The sequence below is a fragment of the Mirounga leonina genome, unplaced genomic scaffold (genome assembly GCF_011800145.1).
Source record: "Mirounga leonina isolate KUSES-001 unplaced genomic scaffold, KU_Mleo_1.0 Mir_178, whole genome shotgun sequence".
Taxonomy (NCBI): Eukaryota; Metazoa; Chordata; class Mammalia; order Carnivora; family Phocidae; genus Mirounga; species Mirounga leonina.
The window spans coordinates 23256505-23274461 of NW_023270464.1; the positions used below are offsets into that span (position 1 = coordinate 23256505).

At 56.1% G+C, this 17957-nt stretch overlaps 1 protein-coding gene across 2 annotated transcripts in view; it reads left to right on the plus strand.

The window, feature by feature from the left end:
* The window catches only part of ZNF710 (zinc finger protein 710), a 63259-nt gene that overhangs the window by 25634 nt on the left and 19668 nt on the right, over positions 1–17957 (plus strand). Inside the window, exon 1 of one of the 2 annotated variants that reach the window (XM_035024143.1) lies at positions 71–2293. The exons of the other annotated variant lie outside the window; for it this stretch is intronic. Coding sequence (XP_034880034.1) covers positions 2285–2293 — 9 coding nt within the window. The 5' untranslated portion in view covers positions 71–2284. Of the gene's footprint in view, positions 1–70; positions 2294–17957 lie in introns of those variants that run through there. 2 annotated transcript variants of the gene reach the window in all.

The following is a 17957-nucleotide window of genomic DNA, read 5'->3' on the forward strand; positions in this document are numbered from 1 at the left end:
CAGACTCCCTGCTGAGCAAGGAGCCCAGCACAGGGCTCCATCCCAGGACCCTGAGATCATGACCTGAGCTGAAAGCAGACGCTTGACTGTCTGAGCCACCCAGGCGCCCCTACAGTTAATTTCTTAAATGTGTAAGCACTGTCATACCTTCTTGGGCCAGAGCCACACAAAAGGATGGGCCATGGGCCGATGGTGCTGTTCTGCACAGCGTCACCCAGCCCAGAGGAATTGAGAACGAGCTATAGCAACTTATACTGCAGGCCACCTGCCGGGACAGCATCCGAGGGCGTGACCTGCAGCCGCACCTCGAGCTGGGCAGGGACCCGTGTGGGCATCACGCACCTCCTGCCTCAGTCTCAGGGCCAGGACCTGTCCCGTTAGTTCTCGTTCTTCCTGGGAGCCCCACAGGCCAGTTCGTGCAGAAGGCGGTCGGCTGCCACACCAGCTGGCAACTCCATTGTGAGCCCTTCTGCTTGTCCCCGAAGATTCATGGAAGCCTGGTCCGGGAGTCAGGGGTGGGGGGCGCGGAGATTGGTTGGTCCGGGGCGGAGTGAGGTGGTTTAAGAGCTGGCCCTTGGAGTCCTTGTTGCAGGCCTGGCTAGCAGTTGTGACTTCGGCCCCGCTGGCTTTCCTTCTCTGAGTCTCGGTGTTTAGGAAACGGGCAGTGACAGTCCCTCCTGGAAGGGCTTCCAAGCAAGATAAAAATGAGATGATGCTGGGGGTCTCTGCACTTGGGAAAGGGAAGGTTCTTTGTGCTGTTTTGTCTGTTATTTGAAAAAAGTGGATTGCATTGTGGGTCTCCAGGAAGTTGCCAGATATCCTCCCAGTTTCTGAATTCCTGTGTGTGTGTGTGTGTGTTTTCTGTGCCCTTGGTGCAGGGAAACAGTCTTCGGTTTCCTGCTGATTAATCCAGTTCCTGAGGGCCCTTCCCTGGCAGAGAGGAGGGCCCGGCCTCCCGCCTCACTGCCTCACTCTCCTGGCCCCTTCTAAGAGGCCCGCCTGCCCTCCTGCCACCCTAGGGCCCAAGACGCCCTTTGCAGGCCTGGTGAGCCCGGCTTTGTTCTGGCCGTAGGTGGGCCTCCTGGGTTCCAGCTGAATTGGGTTTTGCCTGCAGGTGTGTTTCCTTTGCCCACCTGGCACCTGTGGGGACTTGGGCTTCTTCCCATCGCCCCCAGGTTGGGGCCAGGAGGTTTTGATCATCTGAACTGCAAGCCCTTGGAAATGAGGCTGTTGGGGTCCTCCGCCCCTTCGGAGCGGGAGGCTGATGTCCGTGGCTCCCGAAAGGCACCAGACCCCAGGATCTCCCTGCTGGTAGGGAGGGAGTCTGGAGAGTATGCCTTTGGTCTTCAGAAGGAAAGTTCTGGCAGGGGGGAGAGGCCAGTGTGTTGGGATTGGGGGTCCCTGGCCTGCACCTTGGCCCTTGAGTGAGAAAGGGGAGTGCAGCTCGGGAGGGGGCTGGGCTCGGTCGGGCCTGCGGTCGCCGTGTTGGCCTGGATCCTCCTGGCCACTTCATTTAGAGACTTGGTGACCGCACAGTGGTCCCGTGAACGGTGTGGGGGCCACACGTGAATCCGTGGGCTTGTCCCCAAACCCCGCAGCTCTGTCTGCAGTGTGCGGGTGATGAGCTGAGCCTCCCTTCTTGAGCCTGCAGCAACCACAGACGGGGCGTCTCCACTCTTCGCCCAGCTGTTCCTGGATGTGGACCCTCAGCGCCAGTGAACTGCAGAAGGCAGGTCTCCAGGACCGGGCGGGTGTGCAGCCTGGCTCTGGGGCCTGAGGACCACCCGTGCGTCCTACACCGAGGGATGGGGTCAGAACCATCTTGTGCCCGGTGTGCGGCGGACCCTCAGAGCCCCTGGAACGACGCCTCGCTACAGCTCACACAGCTCCTCACGCTTCATCTGAGTCAGGCCCGCCTGCTGGCTGAGTCAACAAGGCCAGGATGCGTATTTGGTTAGCAAACAGGGAGCAGCAACTGGAGCTGGCCCACCGCCTTCCTGCTCCAGCCTTGCTAGCAAAAATGACCTCTGGAAAGGTCAGCCAGGACCGGCTACATGATTTGGTGTTGCAAAATGAAAATGAGGGCCCCTGGTCTGAAAATTAGGAAGAACTTCAAGATGGCTAGAGCAGAGCGTGATGGACCCAAGCACAGACCCTCCTAAGCCTGGCGCCCCAAGGGGGGGGACTGCACCCTGCGGTCGGCATTGCCCAGCCTTATGGATTTCTGAGGCTTCCGGGGTGGCCAAATTGGGCTTCTTTTTGGAAGAAGAGGGACTTAGCCTCCATGCCAGCTGTGAGTTCCCCACCCTGTCCCACGGGCAGCTTTTCTCAAGGGTTGGAGTGACTTCCTCTTCTCCTTTCTCTCCTCTACCCTGTTTCCCCCTTCCTTGGTAAACTCACAAACGTTGGACCCTCCCTCCCACTCCTCCTCCTCCTTTCTTTCCTCCCCTCCTTCTGTGCTGCCCTCCCCCTCGCTCCAGCTCTGTTTCCCTCTTCCTTTCCCATTGCTTTCATCTGGATGGGAAAACCCTTCCCGTGTTTGCTGGGTGACATTTCCCGCCATTCATTTGGTGCTGTTTGATTTTAACGTCCCTCTGAATGAGCAAGAATGCTCCTTGGATTTCCAGAGCCTCTCTCTGAAGTGGCTCAAGTGAGCACCTTCCCCCACCGAGGGACGTCCCTTCAGTGGCCTCTGGCTCCGTCCAGATGGTCTCTGCCCATTGGGAGCCTGGAATGAATTCTCATTGTTAGCATTTGTCACTCACCATGTCCTGCCCACATTCAGCTGTCAGCCCTACTGGCCACAGTGGAAAGAAAGCATGCTCTATTCTTCCTTGTGACACCACTCATGCCCCGGTGACAAACCTGGCCCTGCTTCCCAAAGATGGAGGTTTCGAGGCTTCCGCGGAGGCCTGAGAGCGGGGGGTGGGGACTGTGGAGGAGATAACAGATAAGCCCAGTGGGATGCTGTCCTGGCCCGCCTTCACCATGGCCATACTGTAACCAGAAGGACTGGATCACAACAGCCCCTTGCCTAAAACCATCCTCTGGCTTCCTGATGCCTGAGCATGGCATCTGGACGCTCGTGCGGCCTTCAAGGCCCTGGGCTCCCGGAGAAGTAGGCAGCCCGGGGTTGCTGAAGTGACCCTTGAGCCCCACCTTTGGGGAGGTGGAGAGGGGAGGGGGCCTGCCCAGGAAGGGATGGCTCCTCTGGAGGATGGGCGGGAGGAGGGCCAGCAGGACACAGAGAACGTCTGCCTGTCTCGGCTCTGACCTGGTTCCTTAGGGGATGGTACTCCACCCTGGTGCTCCTTCCAATCACGCAAGGGCCTTGAAAATTACCAGAGCCTCTGGGGATGGGCCCATCCTGGGCGTTTTCATTTGCTCCCCCAGGGCGGCAAGCCCAGGCATCCCCTGGGAGCACTTGAGGAAGATGGCCTCAGCAAGAACGCACTGGCACTTTTCTCTGGTGATGATGGGAAGGCTGCTTTGCAAACTCAATCCACCCTGAGCCTCTGGCCACAATGAGCTAAGGGAGCACTAAGCAGGGATGGGGTCCCTAGAGAGCCAGCTGGCAGGGCCCATGTTCAGAAAGGGAAACAGGCCTCCTTGCCAGGGGACATCACCACTGGGTAACAGAGCCTGGGGTTTCCAGCCTTCGCCACCACCTGGCTAGGATGGAATGAGGGCTGAGCTAGTACGTTCCAGTCCAAATGATCTCCAACGGGCACTTCGTGGTTCTGACTGTTAGAGCATCTTCAGCACCGTGATCCCCACGGTCTGGATCCTTTTCTCTGACCTTCAAACGTGGGGTACCAGGATCTGGGCTTCTGTCCTCAAAGAACTCAGAATCCAGGGGGCTGATGGGCCCAGGCATAAAGTATTGAAATCTGGACACACGGGAGATGGGCTTGAGGAGGGAGAGATGAGCTCCTCGAGGGGCCGACCCGAGAGGAAGCTGTGCCCAGGTGTTGACTTCCCCTGGGCCCTCCAGCGGCAGGGCGGGGGCCAGCTGTGGCCAAGGCTGGCCGTGAGCGCACCGTCCAGGTATTTCCTGTGTGTGCCGCGCGGATCGGATCGGGGAGCACAGCATGACCCCCCGTCCTCATCACGGGCACATGGAGTCTGCGTTGGGTAGGTTGGGTAACAAACCAAAGATGGGCCCAACAAACGCAAAAAACAAGTCACAATTCGCCTGCAGGGTCTGTTTCCTCATTACTTTGTATTTTGAAAATGTCGAGCCTAACCGAAAAGCTAAGAACCTTCATCTAGGTCCACCAGTTGTTAACGTTTTACTACGTTTGCTTTATCTCGTTCTCTTTCACATGGTTTTGCTGAATCATTTGAAAGTGAGTTATGGGCAGCATGATACTTCACCCCTCAATACCTCGGCAGGTGTCTTTTAGGAGCAAGAACTTTCCCCTTGTAGCGGCAATGGTGTCATCATGCCTTAAAAAATGACCATTATTCAATAATATATAATATAATGTATATAATCCATATGATACTCCCCAGTTGTCCTCCGAATGTGTTTTTTAGGTTCTTTTCCTGATCCAAAAAGGCTCAGGTGTTGCGTTTGGTTGTTACGTTTCTTTAGCTTCTTTTAATCTAGAACAGTCCCCCTGCTTTGTGTGTTTGCGGGGGCTTTGAAGAGCCCAGGCAGGCCAGCTGTCTTGTAGAATGGATTCTGGCTTTGTCTTTGATTGAGCCCGTACAAGTTAAGTTTGCATGGTTTTCAAACTGGCCTGATAATTGCTTCATTGTGTCCAAAAAAGTCCGAAGGCAGAGGGTATCTCCTTTGTCCCCTACCCTTGTACGAGTCATGGGATGTCCTGTCCAGCCACCAGAAAAAGAGGTGGCATTAGTAACATTACGTTATATTTATAAAATGTTTCAGCTGACTGTGAAGATTATTTCACTCAATCCACACCAAGCTTGGCCCGATTGGGCCGGCGTTCTCTAGTCACTGAGTGGATGGGGTTCTGAGAGATTGAGTTCATGCCCAGGTCCCCACGGTGGGCAGAGCTGGCCCAGAGCCCAGCCCTTCTGACCCACACTGGGGCTTCCCATGCCCCCTGCACTGAGGTGGCAGCTGGGAGACCGGGTAAGTTACAAGGTCATGTCACCGAACCTCAGCCCTGGCCCCAGCACCTGCGTCCCCGAGTGCTAAACAGAACACTGGATATACTCTAATAGGATCGAACCTGTCTTGACAGTCAGACGCTTAGGGACTGAACTGAGGTATGGAGGTGCTGGTGCTGCCCTCCCCACCCTGGCTGGTCCCACACTGCCATCTGGTAGGTTTGCATCCCGCACCCTCACTGTCCCAGTCTCCGGCAGGGGCACGCCAGCCAGCTTCCTGCTGGTCCTTCTCATCTGTGGCCTGCATCTGCCGGTCTAGGAAGCCAGACACACAAGCTTGTTAGAACTGAGTCCAGGGGCGCCTGGGTGGCTCAGCCGGTGAAGCGTCTGCCTTCGGCTCAGGTCATGATCCCAGGGTCCTGGGATCGAGCCCCTCATCGGGCTCTCTGCTCAGCGGGGAGTCTGCTTCTCCCTCTCCCTCTCCCCCTGCTCCGCTTGCTTGTGCTCTCTGTGTCAAATAAATAAAATCTAAAAAAAAAAGGAACTGAGTCCAGAGGCTACAAGGGAGGGGCATTGTCCGTGGAGGGAAGAGTGAGTGTAACTGCAAAGACCCCTCTTGGAGGCACCCTCAGTCCGATTAACTGCTGGGCTTTCTGAGCTATGTGGTACTCTCCACCAGTCTCTGGTTTTGGGGTAAGTGAGGTTGCCAGAGAAGGGACTTCTGGACAACCTGTGTTGCTGTCACATGTTTCAAGTTTAAAAGGCCTAGAAAAGACCGTAACGTACAGTGGAGTGGCTGGTGGGAACGGTCAGCGTGAGCCTGTGAGTGCCAGAGCGCGAGGGCACTTTGGACATGGTGGACTCGATGCTGAGGATCCGGGGGAGCTCAGCTCCTCAGGGGTCCTGGGGCTCAGGCCGGCGTGCCCCGACCACCACCCTCCCTGCAGGTAGATCACGCTGCCTTTGCCCAAGTGAGCTGTATTCACACGCACCCCAGTTTTCCTAAGGATCTAGGCCCCTGCTAGAGAGCAGCACCCCGGTCTCTGGATCTCCTCATCCCCCAGGGCAGGGTCCCTATTGCTCCGGATCTTGTTGTTAAAGCTACATACCAATATCCTCCAGGTTTTTTTCCCCAAGGTACTCTTCCCCCCATTCTGTTCTGGCTAATTGTGTTACGTTGGGCAGGAGCCCACTGAATCGTGCTCTTTCTCGAAGAAATTTCTGTTCTCATAAACGTATAAGCATGGTGCCCTTTCTGTTTCTCGGCTGAGTACTCCAGAAAGATCCCAGCTTGACTTAACAGTGCATCCTTTGCCAAGCCTTTTTTGCTTGTTTGCTTGCTTTTTGTTTTGTTTTTTTTTTATCAAACTAATCCATATGCATCCTTCTTTTTTTTTTTTTTTAAAGATTTTAGTTATTTGACAGAGAGAGAGAGTACAAGCAGGGGGAGCAGCATAGGGAGAGGGAGAAGCAAACTCCCCGCTGAGCTCGATCCCAGGACCCTGAGATCATGACCTGAGCTGAAGGCAGCTGCTTAACCGACTGAGCCACCAGGCGCCTCATATGCATCTTTTTTAATGTCAGACAATACTGAAGGCCTGGTCAGGAGAAAGCAGCAGGCCCCGCCCGCCTTCTTGCGTACGCCAGCCCTCTAGATCCATAAACGATTTTCTCAATTCTTTTTATTTCTCCTCTGTTATTCACCTCCATATTTTGAAACAATATGTTTATCCTATGACTTCTCCGTTTAGCAATTTTGGACATTATCTGTTGCCGCCATATCCTTGCCCTTCCTGCTAATATTCTATCACAATTTGGGGTTAAACTCACAATGCTAATACGGCTCATCGCCGAGCCTAGTACTGAGCTACATTTCTTCTTTAAAAAGAGTTCATTATTTTTCTCAGCAGCTTAGTTTTCTGGGTCTATTTCTGATTCTTCCCAATACACCAAAGGATCGAGAAAACATCTATCCGATGTTTTATCTATAGTTCATTGATCAATTCCATTGTTTTTCCTAGACACTGGGGTATCCCACCAGTGAAATTCTATAAAGCTTTCTCAAAACAAATGAAAATCTCGTTCGTTTTAACGGATTAAAATAACTCTGTGCCCTCTCCTCTGCAAAGGTTTCCCTGACCCCTCCTCCCAGCCTCCCCGAGGCTGCCCCTCCTCCAGGGCCCCCGCAGCCCCCTCACACTAAATTGTAATCCCCTGTTTCTTTGCCTGTGCTGCCCCACGCCCTGAGTGTGAGTTCTCAAGGGCAAGCCTTGGTCTTCTTGTTCACTGCATTCTCTAGGAATGCACAAGAGCTGGCTGGCACATAGTAGGCACTCAATAACTATTTGTTGGAATTCGCATTTGTTGGATTGAAAGGCAAGAGTAATTGTATGCTCCTGGTGGTGCAGGGAAATTTCTGACCCTGCGCTTCTTTGCATTTTCCATGTGCCTGATCTCTCGGCTTCCTTGTTGGGTTTGGAGGCCTTTCTGGGCCCGTTCCAACTTAACAGCCCTTCCCAGATGAAGCTAGCAAAGGCAGGGTTTCCTTTCCCAGCTCGGTGGTGCACCCCACCCCCACCCCCGACTAGATTGGCCTCAAGCGTGTCGGGGCCTCCGATTGGTCCTTGTCACTTTCTAATCCCAGCCCATGGCCCTGAGCTCGGCACAGACTGATTGCTCAATAGAGGAGTGAGAGTGAGGCTCGCTCAGTCAATCAATCAATAAACCAATCAGTCTTCCTGCACCCAGCCTCTCTGTTCCCAGGCATTTCTCATTATCCAGCGTCTGGATGATCAGAAGGAAAAAGGAACCTCTGCATAAAGGTGACCCCATTTCGGGTTTCGTCATGACTCGCTGAGTATTGAAAGACAAGGAGAGCGAGACCAGGAAAGACAAAGAAAGGGGGACCAGGGACATTCACCCGTGGTCTCAGAGGGACATCCTGGGAGCCATTTGGTCACTAGACTGAGGGCTGTGTGCGGGTAGGCAGGGTCCTGTGCGCTGTGTGACCCGGAGCTTAGCACCAGGCTGAGCACACAGGAGATACGTCATGACTGACGTCTGATTGCAGGGAGGAACGAGGGACCTGGGGTCCTTGGGGCACCCACATATCTTGCAGGCTTTTGGTCTTGGCTAACTCAGGAACGTGCTGATCCGTGAGGAGGCCACAGAGGCCCCTCCCTTGTAAGCAAAGTGATCCCTAATGAAAAGGACTCACCTCTCACCCTCCCAGCCTGAGCAGTCCCTGCAGAGGACTTCCCCCCCCATCCCAGAGCCACTAGAATGTCATTCATTCCACAAGTACCATGTGCCCAGCCGCCCCACTAAACCCTCCTCCTTGGCCCTCCTGCCTGGGCCCTCAGCTCTCCGCCGCCGGGCAGGACAACCACGAGAGCCAAGCCGCCCACGGAGACCAGGCCTCCCTGCCAGCGTCCCAGCCTGGGGCCCTCTCCACCTTGGCTCACCCAGGTCCCTGAAATAAAGCTGATGGTCGCAGGCCTGTGCCCCCCCGGCTCCCTGAGAGGGAGCACTACTCTTGCGGGTGTAGTGAGTTTCCGGGGAAGCCTTTCAAACCGCTCTTTGATGCTTCTCCGGTGGAACTGAATTTATTTTTTGTATTTTTAGGAATTAACTTGCAGTTCTCAGCCTCTCCCTCCCTCCCTCCCTTCCTCCCCAGAAAGGGGAGAAGGAAAAATGAAGAAAAGGGTCCGCATTGTCACTGTGATTGGCACGAGTGTGAATGAGGGGTCACAGCCTTGGCTGCTCCTTTTCAAGTGCTCCCCTCTCCCCTGCACGCCGAATTCACGCCGAACACTCTTCCTTTCAAAGCTCCCGGCTTTCTCTCCCGCTTTGTCTCTCCGCTCTCCTTCCCTTCCCGCTCTGCCTTTCATTCTGAGCCCTGCCCGGCTCCCTCGGGGACCACTCTCCTCCCGCTCTCCTTCCCCCCTTCTTCCTCTTCTATTCAGTTCTTTTTGCCTCTTTCTTTCTTCTTTTTTCTTTTTCTTTTTGAATAGTGCTTCTGTTTTCAAGGGATGGAACGCACAGAGAAGTTGGTTTATTTGAGCAGGGAGAATGTGAATGTGTTCATTTTCCTCCGTTGCTCTAAATGTGTAAAAGGGGGGAAAAAAAAAAAACCCCGCCGTGTGGGACATGGTTTCCTCCAGGCTCCCACTTTGAGAGGGAAGGGTGTTTGGAAAGGGGCTCCGCCAGACCAGAGGGAGCTGCTCACAGGCAGCCGGTTCTCTCCAGGAAGGCCCGCATCGGTCAACAGGGATGGTTGGCTCAAGGGCCGGTCCTGCCGCCTGCAGGATTCAGACATGGCCCTGGGGACCGGCTCCCTCTCTGCCTGGCCCTAGGGTGGGCCTCGATGTGAGGGTCAAGGTCCGAGGTGGATGCAGACCCCTCCCCCCACCCAAACTTCCCTCCTCTGTGAGAGCCTGTCTTTCCTGCAAGGGACGTGGCACGTGGGCTGAGCGTGAGGAAGAAGGCCGGGTCCACACCCACTGCCACAGTTGTCTGGCGTGGCCCCAGCCCCTGGGGGCGGCAGGTCTTGCATTGGCTGGCCCTGGAGCCCTGCAGAGGGGCCTGAAAACCTGGAACAGCAGAAAGGAGGACCCTGAGAGGGGCCGATGGCTCCCAGGAGGCGAGCCCTCCTTGGAGTTTAGAAGGATGGTTAACAGAAGGTTCGACACCTAGGAAACGCTGCGGGGTAGGGAATAGAGGCATCGTTCTGGTGACATCAGCAAAGAGGGGAGAGTCTGAGGAAGCCCTGGTAAGACGGGCCAGCAGAGCCCACCAGGAGGAAGAAGCAAAGCTAGAGGGAAGCCGTGAGTGGCCTGGAGCCCGGGGAAGATGCAGGGGCTGCTGCCAGGTCAGGGAGGAGGCCCGAATCAAAGCCTCTGCGTTTGGAGGCGGTCACCTAGGGTGTCCAGGGGAGGGGACAAAGAGCAGGGGTCCAAGAGGTGGTGGAGGACGTGGGATCTGACCTCCTGTTCAGGGGTAGAGAGAAGGCAAGAATTCGGGCACCGCCAGGGGCTGCAACCAGGGTGTGGGGAAGGCCTCGAGCCTGAGGCCCAAGAGGGAAGGCAAGTGAGTGGATCAGGGTTACCTGAGGAGTGTGGGGGAGGCAGGCCTGTAGGAGAGAGGGGCCAGGTCTGGGAGACCCTTTGGTCCTCCTCAGAGCCCAGGAGGAAGGGCTAGGTCCCCTGCGGGGGTTACAGGGAGCCCTGGGAAGGAGCCCTGGGGTGTGAGTGGCCTGGGCAGTGCGGAGTGAGGATGCTGGTGTAAGCCACAAGGCCAGAGTGGAGGCCTGGGCTAGTGGGAGGCTCCCAAGGGCAAGCTCTGTGTCTTCCTTCTGCCACACCCAGCACAGCTGGTCCAGGGCAGGTGCTTCGTAAACATTTGTTGAGGTGTGAACTGAATTTGTCCTTAGCAGATGTGGGATGGTTACAGCACGGCATGCAGCTGAGTGCTAGGTAGAATGGAAAGCCCCATACCGAGTGGGGCCCCGGCCCCTACCCGCTGAGGGCACAAGGTATTGAGGGAAAGGCGCAGTCTCCTACCCAAAGAAGACTGCGACAGGGTTCCGGCCACATCTGTGGAGAAAGGTAGAGGGACAAGTCAGCACCAGACGTGGAGGGTGGCAGGAGCCGGAATAGGTGGTGACCAAGCCAGACAGCAGGACGGGTAGGGACAGAGAGCAGCCTCGTCTGTGGCCACTGGGGTCCAGGTGGAGGAAGAGCTTCTGGGGAGGTGGATCTGAGCTACCCCCCACCCCCACCCTGAAGGGTCCTTTGTTCAGGAAACCGTGCCTCGAGCATGACTGTGTGTCCTCACTCTGGGTCTGGGGCTCTGGACGAAGTGGACTATGGGTAAAGGTAGCAGGGAATGCAGTTATCTGGGCAAGTTTGGGATTGGACCCCAGGGAAGGATGGAGAAGGTTGCGGAGCCAGTGTGGACCCGGCCGGAGAGCTCTGAGACTGGGAACAGGCGAGAAGGCCATCGCTGCTCTGCCTGCGCCCCACCTGCTTCTCAAGACACCTGCTGGCAAAACTGGAGGTTGCAAGAGTTAGGGGTGCTGGCTGCCCGGCAGGTTTTTCCAGTTTGGGCCAGAACATCTCCTTACACCCCATGAAGGCGCCCACAGCCACCGTGGCCTGAAGAAGAAAGGGGGGGCAGCTCCCAGCAGAGGGGTGGAGGGTCTGCATCTGTGGAAAGGCTTTTAGAGGTAGGCGTGTGTCCTGGGCCCCGGCCACCAGGGTGGCAGAGGAGCTGGTGGTCAGTCCCCCTCGGAGAACTGGCATCAAGGAGCGCCACTCCTCCAGGAACTAGCGCTATGGCCCCAGCAAGGTGCCCAGTGCTAATAATAGCAAACAGGCGTGCCAGGTGCCTCTGGGAGCCCTTTGCATTTTTCAGCTTGTAAGGCAGGTGCTCTCCGTACCACCCCACGTTAGTAGAGAGAAATAGTCACGCCTCTGGGAGTGAAGAGGGGCAGGACTGAACTTAGGCCTTCGCAAACCAGTCTGGGCTCTAAACCAGTGCTTCTACTTTTTTTTTTTTTTTTTTAAGATTTTATTTATTTGAGAGAGAGAGAATGAGAGCGAGCGAGCACATGAGAGGGGGGAGGGTCAGAGGGAGAAGCAGACTCCCTGCCGAGCAGGGAGCCCGATGCGGGACTCGATCCAGGGACTCCAGGATCGTGATCTGAGCCGAAGGCAGTCGCTTAACCAACTGAGCCACCCAGGCGCCCCTAGTGCTTCTACTTTTAAAACTACTCTTATTCGTGATCCTTACAGACCAACACCTTATCAGCCTGCCTGGATGTCCTAGCAATTTCACGTAGCTGTAAAAGTTTCTAAATGCCACCTGCTTGGGGGCACCTGGGTGGCCCAGGAGGTTAAGTGTCCAACTCTTCATTTCAGCTCAGGTCATGATCTCGGGGTGGTGAGATCGAGCCCGCTTCGGGCTCCATGGTCAGCAGGGAGTCCGCTTGAGATTCTCTCCCTCTCCCTCTGCCCCTCCCCCCACTCGCTCCCACATGCTCTCTCTCAAATAAGTAAATAAATCTTAAAAAACACAAAAAACCCTAAATGCTATCCGCTTGCATCAGTATGGAAGCAGTCCCAGGGAGCACTGCTCTAAAGGTGTTCTTAATCTTTCCGTGCCTCAGTTTCCTTATGTGTAGGACGGGAGGGTGATGGTCCTAGTACCAACCACACAGACAGCGGTCAGTACTAAGTTCGGTAATGTCCTTCGAGCAGGCGCGGCCAGCACTGCAGCTCCCAGGACAGCCAGCCAGTCGGCTAACGTCGGGATCCTCACTCCCCGATCTGTGGGGCGGGAATAGGCCCTGCCCAGATTGGCCACCAGCAGAGAGGACCCCGCAGCAGTGGCCAGACTGGGGAGCCGGGGAGGGCTGTGCCTGCATGAGCGGACCTGTTCCCTCCCCCACCCGGCCTCGCTCTCGGAGTCCCAGAAGAGCCTGTGTTTGCCCTGCACTTGGCACCCAGATCCGGGGGCGTTTGGAGGAGGGGCTCTGCGGAGCCTCTCGGAGGCAGGTCCCGGCTGCGGCGCAGGGAGGAGGGTGACCCTTGCCCCCTGACCTGTGCATGTGTCCGGGAATGTGGCTTTCTCACTAGAAGCTTCCTGGGCATTTTTGTTTCAGGGAATCTGGGCCAGCACGTTGGTGGGGGGGGAGGGGGAGTCCTCATTCTCAGCGTCTCCCCTTCACCTTGTGACCCATCAGGGCTGTGTTTGCTGACGATGAGTCATCCCAGCTCTGAGAGACTGAGCAGGTGCCCAGGGGTCCCAGAAATCGACTACTCGCGTGAGGACAGTTGGGTTTGTTTGGTTTTTTTTTTTTAAGATTTTATTTATTTATTTGACAGAGAGAGAGAGACAGCGAGAGAGGGAACACAAGCAGGGGGAGCGGGAGAGGGAGAAGCAGGCTTCCTGCCGAGCAGGGAGCCCAATGCGGGGCTCGATCCCAGGACCCTGGGATCATGACCTGAGCCGAAGGCAGACGCTTAACGACTGAGCCACCCAGGTGCCCGAGGACAGTTGGGTTTTGTGATTTGTTTAGGAATTTGGTCTTTGGGGCTGCCTTGATGGGTTGTAAAGTTTCAGAAAAGAGACGATGTCGGGCACCTATGAGGAGGGCTTCCACGCCCGGCCAGGAAAGGCTTTCCTGCCTCTCCGAGGACTCTCCAAGGGCTCCCCTCTGGGCCTGGGGCCCGAGGGACCCTTGCAGCCCACAAGCACTGGGGTCGGGAACGCCTGTCCCCAGACAAGCCAGGGGCTCCTGTGCAGGCTGAGAACTAAACTAGAACCTTCCATAAGGTCAGGTTCGTTTCCAGCCTCTCTCCCCGTGCACCCGATTTGGCTACTTTCTCTCCTTCACAATAGCAGATGCTTTTTCCAAGTGGTCGTGCTCATTCATGGGAGTGGTAAGAGCATATTTTTAGTAGTAATAAGGACATGCCAGATATTGTCGGGTCCTTGGTGATTCACATTGTGTGTGCCCATATATTATAGTGGTGAAACCAAAAAAAATCACCATTTACCAAACGCCAGCCCGCATGCCAGGTACCTTCACTCCGGAATCTTATTTAATCTTCTCTACCATTCTGTAGGGCGGGCAGCTGGTATCTCCATTTTACAGTTGAGCAAACTGAGGCTCTGAGAGTTGAAGCAAGTCACCCAAGGCCATTCAGCCAGGCAGTGGCCGGGCTGACTCTACATCCCCACAGGACAGTGGGGAGGAAGCCTTCAAGTTGGACCACAGTCCCCTCTGCTGAAGGCCAGATATTTATGATTGTCATGTCCATTAAAGTCATTTTGGCCCTTGGGTCCCAGCACCACATGCATTTGAATTTTTGTACCTGGGGATCCACAACCCAGAGCTCACCGCTCTGCAGATGAGGCCTCTGGAGGCCCTGAGTGTCGTCCTTTGTGATCTAGATTGAAGAGGAAACCAGATCGCGCTCTGGGCTGAGCTGGCCACCTGCAGCACCTTCTCCTCTGAGTCTGTGGATCCGCCTCCCTGCTGGGGACCTGCCCTTAAGCGCCCCTCCTGGCTCTCCCTCCCAGGCCTCCCTGCCTTCCCGGACTCCCCTCACCTCTCCTCCAGCCTGCAGATGAGGCCCGCCTTGGCCCACGGCATTGGGCATTGGCTCCCGGGACGTAACAACCCAGCAGCCCCCGGCTGGGATGCCCATCCGGCCTTCCCTGCCAGCCTCCCGCCGACCCTTTTATCTCACAGCTAAACTGCGGGTTCCCTCCCCCCCCACATGCATTCCTCCCCGGCCAGTCTGCCGGGTCTTTGAGTGTGCATATGCACGTGGGCTCCCACCCCTTTCGTGGGTCCCGACCCTCACCTCGTCCCTCGCCTCGCTGCATGAAGGTGACTAAGAATGGATGGATTTGCACGTTGCTCCTGCTTGCCGCGGATTATAGCCTGTGTGGACGGCATACATGTCTGATGTCTGCCTGTGTACGCTGTCAGCCTAAATGTTGGGCCAGCGGTCCCTCCCCCCGGGAGATCCCTGGAGGCTTTACGTGAATGAGAGAGGCATTTTTTTTTTTTACTCCTCTCCTGGCATAAATCCGTTCTCGAGTTGGGTGTGTGGGTGACTGCAAAATAAATGTTGATCACGGCATGGGCATCAGGAGGCAGCCACGCCAGGGGCTCTGCCGGGATGGAGGCCCCGGGGTGACTCACACCGGCGGCAGTGGGAAGGAAGGGGAGGGCTCTGGGTCTAGGCCACCCTCCTCCCCCGTCCTCGTCCCTTCTCTCTGCCCGCTGCTCTTCTGTCCTCCTTACGTTCCCTCGTCCATCCTCTGCCTCCAGCCGGGCAGGCCCTCTTCAGTCCTTGTGCATCTCTGGGGGTGGGGGCTTCCTAGCCAGGCTCTCCCATCTCGAGGCTTCCCCACCCCTCCGCCCGACTCTGTGTCCTGAGCACCGGGGATCATGCTCACTGGGCTTAGTGGGCTCAGTGAAACCTCCTGAGAGCTCTGGAAAATGGGAACCTTTGTCCCCTATCGCAGAAGAGATGGGCTCACACAAACAGACGTGTGAGAGATGCAGCCGACTCCACAGCCTCTGTGGCCTCCCGAAGGGCCACTTGACAAGGAAGAATGTTCCTGACCCCTTACGTTGAAATAGAGGAGGGAAAAGCATCGTTACTTTGTCCTTTTGTGGTTCCCCACACATTTAGGGCTCATTTCCTGCCTGCTATTTTGTTCTTCTGTTTTGTGGTTCTTAGTCTTATCCTTCTAACCAAATTATGAGGTCCCTGAGAGTGGGGATCTTGGGGTCCCACCAGCAGCCTGCACCAGCCTCGCCCAACAGAGTGGATGGTGATGGGAAGAAGACGAACAGTAGCTCCTAGAAACCTAGTCCTTCCTATGCTCCAGCACTGTTACCAAATTCTATCTCCCCGATCTCCTTGCCCTTAAAAGCACACGCATTTAAGTTAGATACAAGAAGGAACCCCAACCTCCACCTTTCTCTGGTGATCTGGTGACTTCGGGGCACGTCACCAGACGTCTCTGTAAAGTGGGTCCTGTTATGCGGATCCCACCCCTTATATACATGATCTCATCATGTACAAGCCTGACCTGAAGGAGGAGCTTTAAGGCAGGGCCTTTCCGTATCCCTACTCCATTTTACAGATGGGGAAACTGAGGCCCAGGGAGGTTGAGGAAAATGCTCAAGGTCACACAGCTCGTAAGTGGCAAAGATAGGGGTGCAGGCCGGGCCTGCCAGCCTGAGAGCCAGGTTCCTCCCCACTCTGTTCATCTGCAGAGCCAGGGGCTGCCCCTCCCTACTCCCCCATCCCTGTTTGCTGCTTCCTATCTCTTCCTCCTCAGGCCTTGCTCCCGGGGTTCCTGAGGCGCTGAGCGAGCTTCTTGGGGGAGAAGCAGAGCTGTTGTGTCATGGGGGTCTCTGTGGGCTTAGCTGGCCTGGGCGCCGGGACCTGCCACCTCCTGTGGCCAGGCCTTGCCATCTGCACCCGACAGGGTGGGCCGGGAGCTCCTCCAGCAGAGCCTTTGAGTCCCGGGACTTAGGGAGCCAGTCACAACTTCCACAGAGGCTCACAAGCCTGTGGGGCGCCCAAAGATCCATGGTCCTTTCTTCTCCAGGTGACTTTGGTCTCAGAGGAGAGTAACATCATTTTCTGCCAGGCTGTCTGTCCTCTGTCACTCAGATGCTGGGGCCACGGCGACAGTCGGCTTGCTTATAATTTCTGTGGTAAATCTCTTTGTTTCTCCTGTCATTTCTGATCACTCCAGATTGAGCACAGAAATGCAGAAGGCAGAATGGGGGGGGGGCCTAACCCTGTCCTCCTGGGGACCCAGGAAGAAGGGACATCACAGGGGAAGAACATGATTATAATCAGTTCAAAGCCCACCTTTACCTCTTACTGACTGTGTGGTTTGGACAAGTGACAGCTTTTCCAAGCCTCAGTCTGCCCATCTGTAAAATGAAAATTAAGATGCCCATCTCCATGGGACAGCCTGTATCACGCGCCTGGTCCATCATACAGGCTCAGTAAACAATGGCTGAAAGGAAATGGGCTGGCCACCTTCTATCTGCCTTAAGCTGTGGAGATGCAGAGCTGGCTAGGAGAGTGGACGCTTCCTTTTCCCAGAGGCAGTTTAGGATTACGGTGAAGAGTGAATCTTGAAGAATGGATGGATCCACCATCCTGTCTGGAGCGGGAGTGTACCTTGCCTGGTACATGGGCATCCCCCGTGTGCCGCAGCGTGGGGCCTGGGTAGGCGGCTCGGGGCAGTGTGCGTGTGGGCCTTCGTGGGCCACACTGAGGAGGGATTCTGGACCTGGCTTAACCCACGCTCTAGGTCCTGCCCTTGCTGCGTCCTGAGGGGGCCTCCGGCGTCTCCCCCAGCCCAGCCTCAGGAAAGCAGGGTGCACCCCCCGGAGTGCCTGCCCCCAGTGAGCCCTCAGCCGGATACCTCGCAGCTGTCCTCCCCGCCGTGCGTCTGCCTCCTCCCTTCTACAGGTGAGGTCGTGGGGAGCCTGCATGGTGGCGGGCAGGGGGCTCATTCGGGGGTGGCACTCACAAGAGAATGGTGGCTGGGACTCAACTAGAGAAGCCAAGGCTGGTGAAACGGGGGTTTCTTTTCCCTCCTTCCCTCCTTTTTCTTTTTTCTTAAGCAAGAGGTAAATAAATGTCGCCCTGAGATGACAAGAGAACATTGAAGGAGATAAAAGCATAGCAAAAGGGAGTGAGAGACCAGAAGCAAAGGACAGAGGGGCATGTGGACCATACCCCACGTGGAGGGGAGAGATGAAAGAGGAAAGAGGAGGTGGGAGCGCAGGACCGAGTGGCAGAGCAGAGGATGGGGTTGCCACGGAAACGAAAGGAGGGGAGGAATGGAGGGAAAGGAAGACAGGATGGAGAAGGCTGAGGTCTCCGAGAGGGCGGGGCCTGGTGAGGAGGAAGGGAAGCCAGGAGGGGCTCCCAGGGCTGACTCCGGCCCTGGCGGGGAAACTGAGGTCAGCAGGGGTAGAAGACGCAACCCGGAAACCTCATTCCCCGCCCAGCGCTGGCCCGGGCCCTGGGGAGACTCCCCACCCTGCAGGGGCTGCCTCTCTCCAAGCCACCGTGTCCACAACTACAGAACGGAAATGGTCCTCCCAACCCCAGAGGGCTGCCCAGAAGCCTAGAAATTGTGTGTGCTCATCACGGGGCCTGACAAAGTTCAAGCCCAATAAATGCCCCTGCCGTTCCTTCATCTGTGATTCTTATCTTTGTCCCATGAACTCGTAAGCCCAAGTTTTTGTTTGTTTTTCCCTGTGACAGGAAGCTGGTGATCTTTGGGTCCAGCAGAGGGTAGTAGTTTGGAGGGCA